This window comes from Pieris napi, chromosome 17, assembly GCF_905475465.1.
Source record: "Pieris napi chromosome 17, ilPieNapi1.2, whole genome shotgun sequence".
Taxonomy (NCBI): domain Eukaryota; kingdom Metazoa; phylum Arthropoda; class Insecta; order Lepidoptera; family Pieridae; genus Pieris; species Pieris napi.
In genome coordinates, this window is record NC_062250.1 from 2,814,315 (window position 1) to 2,824,163 (window position 9,849).

At 33.5% G+C, this 9,849-nt stretch overlaps 4 protein-coding genes across 5 annotated transcripts; 1 reads left to right on the forward strand and 3 right to left on the reverse strand.

Annotated features, from left to right (window-relative positions):
- Positions 1 to 1,936: 1,936 nt before the first annotated feature.
- Positions 1,937 to 5,870, reverse strand: LOC125058107 (tudor domain-containing protein 3). The gene is made up of 7 exons (XM_047662145.1): positions 5,648 to 5,870; positions 5,491 to 5,575; positions 5,024 to 5,414; positions 4,774 to 4,949; positions 3,491 to 4,693; positions 3,103 to 3,217; positions 1,937 to 2,474 (listed from the first exon to the last, which is right to left on the reverse strand). Exons 1-7 carry the CDS (start codon positions 5,680 to 5,682, stop codon positions 2,419 to 2,421), a joined length of 2,061 nt encoding a protein of 686 aa, XP_047518101.1. The 5' UTR covers positions 5,683 to 5,870; the 3' UTR covers positions 1,937 to 2,418.
- A 121-nt stretch (positions 5,871 to 5,991) lies between these two features.
- Positions 5,992 to 6,917, forward strand: LOC125058110 (copper transport protein ATOX1). Its single transcript, XM_047662149.1, has 2 exons — positions 5,992 to 6,249; positions 6,498 to 6,917. The coding sequence occupies exons 1-2, from the start codon at positions 6,241 to 6,243 to the stop codon at positions 6,705 to 6,707; spliced, it is 219 nt and encodes a 72-aa protein (XP_047518105.1). The 5' UTR covers positions 5,992 to 6,240; the 3' UTR covers positions 6,708 to 6,917.
- A 62-nt stretch (positions 6,918 to 6,979) lies between these two features.
- Positions 6,980 to 7,667, reverse strand: LOC125058109. Its single transcript, XM_047662148.1, has one exon. The coding sequence runs from the start codon at positions 7,665 to 7,667 to the stop codon at positions 7,026 to 7,028; it is 642 nt and encodes a 213-aa protein (XP_047518104.1). The 3' UTR covers positions 6,980 to 7,025.
- On the reverse strand, positions 7,665 to 9,742 carry LOC125058108 (POC1 centriolar protein homolog A-like). Of its 2 annotated transcripts, none has more exons than XM_047662146.1 (7): positions 9,467 to 9,742; positions 9,160 to 9,375; positions 8,655 to 8,980; positions 8,495 to 8,579; positions 8,115 to 8,234; positions 7,929 to 8,042; positions 7,665 to 7,806 (listed from the first exon to the last, which is right to left on the reverse strand). In XM_047662146.1, exons 1-7 carry the CDS (start codon positions 9,599 to 9,601, stop codon positions 7,714 to 7,716), a joined length of 1,089 nt encoding a protein of 362 aa, XP_047518102.1. In that variant the 5' UTR covers positions 9,602 to 9,742; the 3' UTR covers positions 7,665 to 7,713. The 2 variants fall into 2 exon arrangements, with proteins under 2 accessions (XP_047518102.1, XP_047518103.1); XM_047662147.1 differs by having other exon boundaries at positions 9,160 to 9,349; positions 9,467 to 9,604.
- Positions 9,743 to 9,849: the final 107 nt, after the last annotated feature.

A 9,849-nucleotide genomic window follows, 5' to 3' on the forward strand; every position in this document is an offset into this window, starting at 1 on the left:
TTACCCAAATCAAAATATATACTAATACTTTATGCAAAACGCAACGAATAAAAAACGTATAAATTGTATTATTTTATTAGCTTTTGTTAATAAACTGTTTCAACATAAAATTAGTACAAATGTATAGAAAGCATATTCATCTACACACGAGAGCTCTGCTTTATGGAGAAATTATTGAGCTTTGGTTTGAAATAGTAACTTTAAAAAACTTTACAAATAAAAACTTCTATTTAACGCGTACTCGCATACATCGACCCATGTCAAGTCGAAGTGCACGAATTGTACTCGCTGGCAATATCTTATATATTACTAGACGAGAAAGGTACGAAAAAATTCTCTATACCCAATGTCGTATATAGAATGCTAAATACCGATATAAATCATCGTATAATGATAAAAGTTTATATCTAAATTTTTCGTACCTGTTTCATCTGGAACAATAAATAAGTTTCACTTAAATATATTTAAAATAAATGAAACGTACATCTAATGTGATTTCGCGTATAATTTACAAATTAACAAAACGATACAACATTTGCTTAATTGAAATGAAAATATACACTTTGCGCTAGAAATACATTAAAATACACTTATACAAGCTAACAACTACGTGTGGTTACTGAATGACAATAAATTAATGGGCGATTATGAATACATCGATTTAGTTCCGAATTCACCGAGTTTAACGGATCGTTAGTCGGTGATGTCGGTCACTTAAACGTTTACCTGTGCAGCTTCCGTAAATGCAAATTAATATAATACATTTAATACACTAGGGTCTCACAAACATCTTTAACATGTTTATTAATATAAAATACTAGCTGTTACCGTTAATAATCAGTTCTCTGAAGTTGTGTAAACAAAGTGTTGGAACGAATAGTTCCACGTTAAAAACAGTTAATTTTAATATTATTTATTACTTTTCGTATCAATCATGGATATATTGTGTTTTGTTTAATTGTGGTGTAAAGGAACCTGTCCTTTTAATTTTTTTTATTAATCTCACATATTTCATTGGCACGCACAGTTTTATTGAGATATTTGTATCATTTCATGTTTCACGTAAAAATGAAAAAACAATATCGTTTACAGGCACGAGCAGCTGTTTAAACACATTCCATTAAAGTGGAAGGGAAATTTAGATTTAGGGAAATTTAGTTTTAAGGAAATTTCGATTTAGGGAAATTTAGTTTTAAGGAAATTTCGATTTAGGGAACGTTCAAGTATTATGTAACGAATTTTGGGGGGTCCTTGCGTCCTTTTGAAAACGTTACGATGCGGGGCGGGGATTTACGCGTTATTTTTAATATTATTTTCGTAACGTAAATGGTAACTTTTAGGTATAAAGAGTCACTGGGTGATCACGAAACTTTTTACAATTGCGTACAGAAAAACGTTACGGCGCGTTACAGGGGGGGGGGGGGTCAATAATCTCCAAAAATTGCGTGACGTATTACTTGAACGCTCCCTTAGGGAAACTTAATATTAACGATAACACGACAGTACTTATTAAGACTTAGTCTAAACATCAATATCAGTTCAAAAAATTTTGCCACTTTTCCAAATCTAATTCTTATTAATATGACATCGACACGTATAAAAAGCTTTGAAGGAAGCTACACAGTGGGATTTTAGTTGCCAGTTCCATGCCAAAGTCTGCCGAAAACTAATTTTTAATTAAATTTCACACCTGGATATTTAAATTCATAATAGACATAAATTTATACCAAATACAATTATTGAAAACGGGCAAACTTGACATATAATTTCACTATAACATTAACTTATCCGACCAGAGGTTAATTACCACCAGATGTATGTAGAAATTTTTGAAAATTTGTCTTCTTTTTATCTATTATGCTGTTATTATACAAATTGTATGTACTGGTTGAGATTCACGGCATTATTTATTAAACCACAACATTTTGTTTTACAATTGATTTAGACAATATTACAACATAATCAGTTAGACTAACTTAAAATCCTAAACTTCATTTTAGTTTTAATAAATCCTTATAATTTTAGGATTTTAAGTTAAAGTTGAAGTTCAAGATTGTTTTGAACAATAATTAAGTCCGTCTTCGAGATAGTCCATTTATTCGTGCTGTCGTCAAAACGTCAAAAACGTCATTCCTCGTACTGAGTGACATCCAAAGAGTCGCTGCCTAACAACACATCACGTTCATAGTTCCACGTGGCTACGAACATAGTGATCCGCTCGGGGTCGTTCCAGTAGTGTAACTGATGTCCGTCAATATTCAGGGCGGCAGTGTGTGCGGTGTGTGTGGGGTGAGTGTGTGTGCGAGTCGTGTGGTATGAGTGAGTCGGGTGTGAGTGGTATCAGCTGGCGGGCAGCGGCAGGGCGCGCGGCGCGGAGAGGGCGGCGGGGGCGGAGGCCCGCGGCGCCGCCCCGCGCCACTAGGGTCTGCGTGCGGGGAATACGCCCCGCGACGCATAGCCTCCGCTGGAGGTCGCTGGAGGTGATGAAATAAATCAATTTTTTAAAGTGCAGTAATAAAAATTGGCCCTACATCCAGGTCACAGATCCTGGCCACAGATTTTGAGATGAGCTATTATATTAAATAACTAGTGGACCCGACAGACGTTGTCCTGCATGATATTTCAAGCGATTAGTAAAGCAAAGTATGAAACTACCGACTGCAGCGCCATCTGGCGGGCTGATTTGTGAATCTAAACCATTCCCAGATCCCCTTGAACACACACAAAAAATTTCATCAAAATCGGTCCAGTCGTTTGAGAGAAGTTCAGTGACATACACACTCACAGAAGAATTATATATATAAAGATAATAAAAGCCCTTTATTCACTGACCTTTTAAACTTACATGCCACTCTTATTTAACAGTAGTATCTTAAATCTAATTTACATAGCGAAAATAATAATTTATTCGCAACCACTTTGGTCAGGTTGTCTGTCGACATAGGCCTCCCCAATTGTTTCCACGTCTCTCTATCCTTGGCCGACCTTCTCCATCATTTTGGTAGATCGTCCTACCATCTTTTAATTTCCTTTCCCAAGCAATTAAATTATCTCGATACAAAACTAAAGTTACATATTCCTTCATCAGTGTAATCTACTTACCTTGGTTTGGATATGGCAAGCAGTTGGATTTGAGAACTTCTTCATGGTTACCATATGCACAAAATTTAACTACTACAGTGTTTGCTGATATACCAGTTATCTCCGCTTCATAGAACTGAAAAATAACAAATTTAGGGTTATTTGTAGTTTAATTTGTAATTAAGTTCTCTCCTTTTTATTTGTATAGTAAAACAAATTTTGGGCGCTTCCAGTTCTCTACACTTCTTTATTTAATGTTTTCTTTAATGGCTGGCTTAAAAGGCTGGAATAGATAGTTTAAGTTCGCTCAGTTGTAATAAGTACGCCTGTTGCACCGTGTAATTATTTCTTTGTATCTTTTAAGTTTATTCTTGTATGTGCAATAAAGTAATAAATAAATTCAACTTACATTATTATCTTCCCAGTACAAAGCTAGACATCGGTCACCAACTTTCCAGTTAATCTCGGCGACGCCCAGCATCGCACGCGCTTGTTCATTAACAGCGGCATTTTGGAAGCCCAGTAATGATCCAGGTAGGAACGGACCTCCCGTCCTCATAGTATTAAACTCATGGGGTCTCCCTCCGTACCCATACTGCCTATTGTTGTAGCCCCCTTGCATATTAGCCATATAAGCGTTTGGATACATATTTTGAGGTTGTTCAACATAGCCATTGGGTTGTTGTCGGCGCTGATAATTTGGCTCCTGGTATTTTGGCACATCGTTATTTCGCCTAAAGGGCTGCATTTCTGGGACATTTTGATTCTGATAATTCTGATGCTTAGGATACGGTTGCTCGGAAGGTTGATATTGTGGAGATGGCTTCTCTTCATTTGAACACTGTTGGTTTGACATTAGATTTAGGTTCGCAGTTGCTTCAACTAATTTCTCCATTGAGTGCGAGTTATTAGGATATTGCGGTTGCTGTTGAACTTTGTTCTCATGATTCCTCTCACTTCTTCTATTGTTGTATTGGTTCTGAGATTGATTATTGTAATTCTTGTAGGGATATTGATTATTTGAATGTTTATTCATTTCCTCAAACTTCTTTTGGAAGCGAGGTGGCGTTTCAGCCTGTGTCTGGTATTTTCTATCCTCTCTATGAGATGATGACTGATGATGATCATTAAAATGTCCTCTGTCGTTGCGGTGCCGTGGGCCATCTTGTCTCTCATGTCTAGGCCCCTGGGAACGCGAATTATATCGAGAATTATTTCGTTCTCTACTCCCATAATTTCTATCACTTTTTTCATCGACTGCTGAACTAAGTTCAATACGATTATTCCTTTCTTTTTGTCGGTCAGGAACATTCGGTAGTTTATCTTCTAAAAAGTCAAATAAAGACACTTTACCAGATGGTTTTACTGGAATAACATCATCATCATCTTTATCTTTATTTCGTCCTTTTCGTTTTGGTGCAGGTTCTGATTCCCTCTGCTTTTCTTTAGTCCGGTTCTCAGAGTTATCTCTCTTTTGGAGAATTCTTAATGCCCTTTCAACATTATTTTTTGTGTATTTAAGAGCATTCTCAGCTTGTTCTTCTGTGAATCCAGCATCAACAATTTTCTGAACATTTGCATCTAATAGAGGCTTAGTTCCTCCACCAAACACCTACAAATAAAATTAGCACCGATAATATGGTCTTATTCTCATTTAATCTCTTATTTAGATATGTATAAAGAAAAATTTACCTTTTTAACACCAGATAATCTTTGGGCTTCTGCAATAGCTCCCTTTCTTTGAGCTTCAAACTCAGGATTATCCTGCTTGGCAGCTTCTTGCAGACTTTTAAATTGTTTTTCAAGTGGATTAGCTTCTAATCTTTGACCAAATGGTATCCATGGAGGTGGACCACCATCAACAGCACCTGGAAAATTAAAAAGATATTAATCAAATTTCTTTAAACATGCAAAAACAAGACTTTCATTAATTATATTATACCTCTTGTATGTTTTGCCAAACTCCTGTTTAGTTCCCACTTTTCAATCATATGAGATACTTTTCCTCCAAGAATTTTGACTATGTCAGAATTTAACCAGATCACATTATGACATATTTCTAATCCTTCATTTTGAAGTAGAACTTTAGTGCCGGGCGGAGTATTGATTGTAAAATTTGGTATTGGATTTGTTTCTAATGCTGTATATGTAGATTTTCCATCATGTAAAATTAGTTTCAACATACGAGGAGCTGAAGTAGATTCTTCATTGGCTTTGGGAGCTGAGACATTTCTAATCTTTTGAATTTGAAGCACAACAGGATTCTCTAACTTAGAAGGATCTTTTAAAAAATCTTCAGGAAACGCTGCCTCACCTATGTCACGTAAATCAAACTGAAATTAAAAAATGGTATGAAGTACATATCATTCTACTTATAATAATTATACAAAACACGAGTCGTTTACTTACATCTAAAGCACGTTTAGAAAGCAAATGTGTATCTTGAATTTGCCCATTATCGTTAATTGCTTCAACTCCTTCATCACTCAAGTGCCTAAAAAAATTAAGACATTGTGTCAATGCTTCTCATTATAGAACCCAACAAGTTGCATCTAGGAGTACTCACCAGCCCAATTCTTTGAGAGTTTCTTTGATCGACATTTTGAGTTTTGCATTTAAAATGTATCATTTAGTATTTATAGTTATTTTATCTCTAAAGCTGTGACCGGGTCTTACTTGACAGACATTAGAAAATCCATGATAATTTCATTAAATAGATAACATTAACAAATATCTGAAATCGCAATTTTCCAAATTCTAATTTGTCTAAACTCTAAAGTCAAGAGATCGAGATTCTTAATCATTTGCACAGATTAAAGATAATTATTTGGTTAAAGCTCAAAATTGACATTTGTCAATTGCGCAGTGTTTTACCACAGAATGAAGATATTCAAAGTTTGAAAGTGAAACGAGGCAGTTATATGTGTATTGTGTAGTCAGAACTCATAATCAGCAAATAATACAAATATAACATTTTCGAAACTAATTTAACTGAAGATTAGGACTAATTCTGTTATTATTATTAACATATAATCTAATATTAATACGGAGTCAACAGACCGAGAAGGTGATAAATTGATAAGCAGATAGCATACACATATTTGTGTTAAACGTTAGTTTACTATAGAAAGTCTTGAAACATTCGTGGCAGAATCAACAATGTCTTCGGTAAGCTTTTCGTACACTTTCATTTTAATATTTTTTAACTAATAATTAATATATTACCATATACATACATAAGTTGGGATTTAATGAATGATTCATTAGATGTTCCAATTTAATTAAATGTTACCATTTTTGGTAATGTCATTTTAATTTCAAATTTCGTGCTAATTCATACTTAAATTGACTTTATAGTAATTTTTCAATTAGTAAATATTTCTTATAATCTCTTATTATTTAAAATTTATTTTCAGATTCACATTTTCAATGTTGAAATGACTTGCGAAGGTTGCTCAGGAGCTGTGGAAAGAGTTTTGAACAGACTGAAAGGTCAGGGTGTTGAAGATGTGTCTATAAGTTTACCAGAACAGAAGGTGTCTGTTACTTCTAGTCTAAGTTCTGACCAGTTACTTGAAGTAATAAAGAAAACTGGGAAAAAAACAACCTATGTTGGCAAGCAATAGATAACAATAAGTTACTAAATATATAAAAAACAGGTCACCAGTCAATGATTAATTTAAATTAATTTAAAAGTTTTTTGTTAAAATAGATCATTTGAATTAGATTTTTATATATGTACATATTCAAGTGTAAATGTAATTTTAAGAAAGAAATACTCTTCTGGTGGTTTCTTTAAATGCAACAATAATCATGTAATCAAAGGCAACTGTAATTGAAATTTTTATATTAAATGTTGTCTTTTAGACAAGTTTATATTAAGTAAAAACACATAATAGTCTTTTAAATATTTACAACAATAAATTTCTTTAATAATTATAAGATTATTCATTCCTGCCAATAACATCTTCAAGAGTATTTAATCTCAGATCTACTATATCAACTGCTTCATGAAGTGCATTAAGATGGTCAACAATAGCATTTACAGTTGGTAACACATCAGCACAGTCACATTCTTTAAACTTTTCATTTGCAATTGTAAAGGTGCTATTAATTTTTCTTACTTTTTTCAAGACAGGTTCGCCATGGAAAATTTTGTTATCTTTAAGAATTTTGAATCCACTATTAATTGGAAAACTTCTCTTCCTTCCAACCCACTCTATAGTTCCATTAGTATAGCAAACATCACTGGCAGTAAGTTTTATCATCCCAAATAAATTTTCAGTTTCATCATTGGTTCCAACAGACTTATTCATTATAGATGGGATTGTATAAGTCCCTGGTACAGGAGGGGTGCGTGGTAAATGACTAATATCTCCAATATTATTAGAACATTCACCAGATGGGCATGTCTTACGAGATGCAGACAATGATACATTTGTGCTAGGATGAGCTGACTCCAATATAGTGCTATGAGCATTTGGTTCTTGAATGTTGTCTATGGTATCCAACACTTCATTATCATTATCCAAATGCAGAATTGTTTTAATGGGGTACATATCACTGTGATAGCATCGAAACCACATCTTCGATCCCTGCTTTGTATAATACAAATTAAGATGATATTGACTTTCAATAATTTTTAAAAGAATGGCAACTTTCTCGAAATGTAAGCTTTTTGAATGCTATATTGTATTCATTCTCTAACATAGTCTCGGTATAGCCCTGGATTTGGAATAATAATATCTGAATATACAATCTTAGATAGCAAAGCCCTCAACTCTAAAAATAACTCTTATCACACACTACATAACATTATCTTAAAATTACAATCACTTATTGATAACCTGTCTTTTTCCTTTAGGAGTAACTTTTGAATTTTGGGACTGTGGTGTAGATATATTATTGTTCTCCTTTGTTTCACTGCCCAATTCTGTAAAATTTGTCTTCCAAATGTATACCTAACAGAAAATAAAATTAGAAATATTTTATTTTATAGAAAAGAAAAATTATGATACTTTAAAATTAATTACCAATTTATCTTCACCAGCCGATGCAAAACTATCCCCAGTTGGTGAAAATGTTACAGTGTTCACTGCTCCCGATTGTGCACTTAATGTAAATAATGGGTGTCCCTCTAATAAGTCTAATATCTAAAATTATAAATATGTTATATTAATTATTTTAATGTATTTTTTTTATGATTGGACAATTCACACCAATTGACCTAGTCCCATGCTAAGCTGGTGAAGCTCGTGTTATGGGTACTAGGCAATAGATATACATACATATTATACATAGACCTAACACATATAAATACATATTTTAACACCCAATTTCAGGGGTACTAATCACTAGACTAATGAGCCGTCAAAAATGTAAACTAATATATATTAAAGGATGTGTCCAATACCTTCATAGTTCCATCTTTACTTGCAGTTAATATAAAACTACCACTGGGGTGAAAAGCTACTTGATTGACATAATCATTATGTATGCTGAAATTTTTTATTAAAATATTACGATAAGGTAATTCAAAAGTTTATGTACAACAGTCAACATTATCAACCAACCTATAATACTGTACCAAATTATGTGTCCTTACATCATAAAGCATAACATTCCCATTAATGGTGCCCACAGCTATATAGCAACTAGCTGGGTGCCATGCTAAATATACACCATGGGTCTTTTGGTCTTTGTATGTATGTATGCAGCTTCCAGTCTCAATATTCCATAGTTTAATTGATTTATCATCTGAACAAGAAGCTATTAAGGTACAATCTTGGGACATACTGGCTCTTCTCACCCAATTGGTATGACCAACAAATGACATTATGAATTTATACTTGTCACTTGACCACAGTTTTATTATTTTGTCATCAGAGGCTGTTAAAATCTGAAAATTCAAGGGAATTAAACTAAAAAAACCTTTGGAAAATACTACAAACAATCCAGGCATGTTCACATTTTTGTTTTCCTACTAAGCCAAACCAAATAAATTAAACTAAATTAATAAACCCACTAGCATTTTAATTTAATATATAAAAATGTAAATATAGTTGTTGTAATAGGTACCTTTTTTCCATCCGAACTAAACTGAACAGAACGCACAGTTTGGGAATGCGCTTTGAATACCCCAGTGCTACCTGTCACTGTAGGAACCCATACTCTAATTGTTTTATCACGTGACGCTGAAGCCATATACTGTCCAGATGGGGAAAAGGTGATATCCATGACAGCTTCATCATGGCCTTGAAATCTGTAACTTCGCATTCCATGAAGATCCCATAGCTACATCAAAAAATAATATTTGTTAATTTAGCTATCTTTTAACCAAACAAAAAGCCCTTAACGATTATTATACGTGCGTTTTATGACTTACTAAAATAGTGTTGTCTAAAGAACTGCTCGCTATCTGTCGCTCATTGGGATTAAAGGACAGAGCTGTAATACTCTTTCGGTGACCCTTCAAATGTTTTTCTAAACTTGGTTCGGGACAAGTTAATCTAGAATCCATTAAAACGGTATAGTAGTCAACTTAACTATAGAAGTAGTTAAAATATTTAAATAATCACAGTTAACTCAAATAAAAACAAAACATTGAGATTGCCGGGCAAACAAAACAGCATAGATTAAATAAGAATACACATTACTGGCATGTATTTACTGACAGTTATTGAATAGTCAGTGTCATAAAAAATATAATTGTACCAAGGCGGGTTTATTTTACTAACTATTAACTAATATAACTAATAAAAACTTCAT

What these genes read in the sequence shown, in the direction of transcription:
- LOC125058107 (XM_047662145.1), bottom strand. Translation starts at nt 5,682, where the DNA reads ATGTCGATCAAAGAAACTCTCAAAGAATTGGGCTG. An exon ending in ACTCTCAAAGAATTGGGCTG is followed by an intron (nt 5,576 to 5,647) that starts GTGAGTACTCCT and finishes TAATTTTTTTAG; the next exon opens with GCACTTGAGTGATGAAGGAG. An exon ending in TTTCTAAACGTGCTTTAGAT is followed by an intron (nt 5,415 to 5,490) that starts GTAAGTAAACGA and finishes TTTTAATTTCAG; the next exon opens with TTTGATTTACGTGACATAGG.
- LOC125058109 (XM_047662148.1), bottom strand. Translation starts at nt 7,667, where the DNA reads ATGTGGTTTCGATGCTATCACAGTGATATGTACCCCATTAAAACAATT.
- LOC125058108 (XM_047662146.1), bottom strand. Translation starts at nt 9,601, where the DNA reads ATGGATTCTAGATTAACTTGTCCCGAACCAAGTTTAGAAAAACATTTG. An exon ending in CTTTAGACAACACTATTTTA is followed by an intron (nt 9,376 to 9,466) that starts GTAAGTCATAAA and finishes TTTTTGATGTAG; the next exon opens with CTATGGGATCTTCATGGAAT. An exon ending in CTCCTAAAGGAAAAAGACAG is followed by an intron (nt 7,807 to 7,928) that starts GTTATCAATAAG and finishes TTCCAAATCCAG; the next exon opens with GGCTATACCGAGACTATGTT.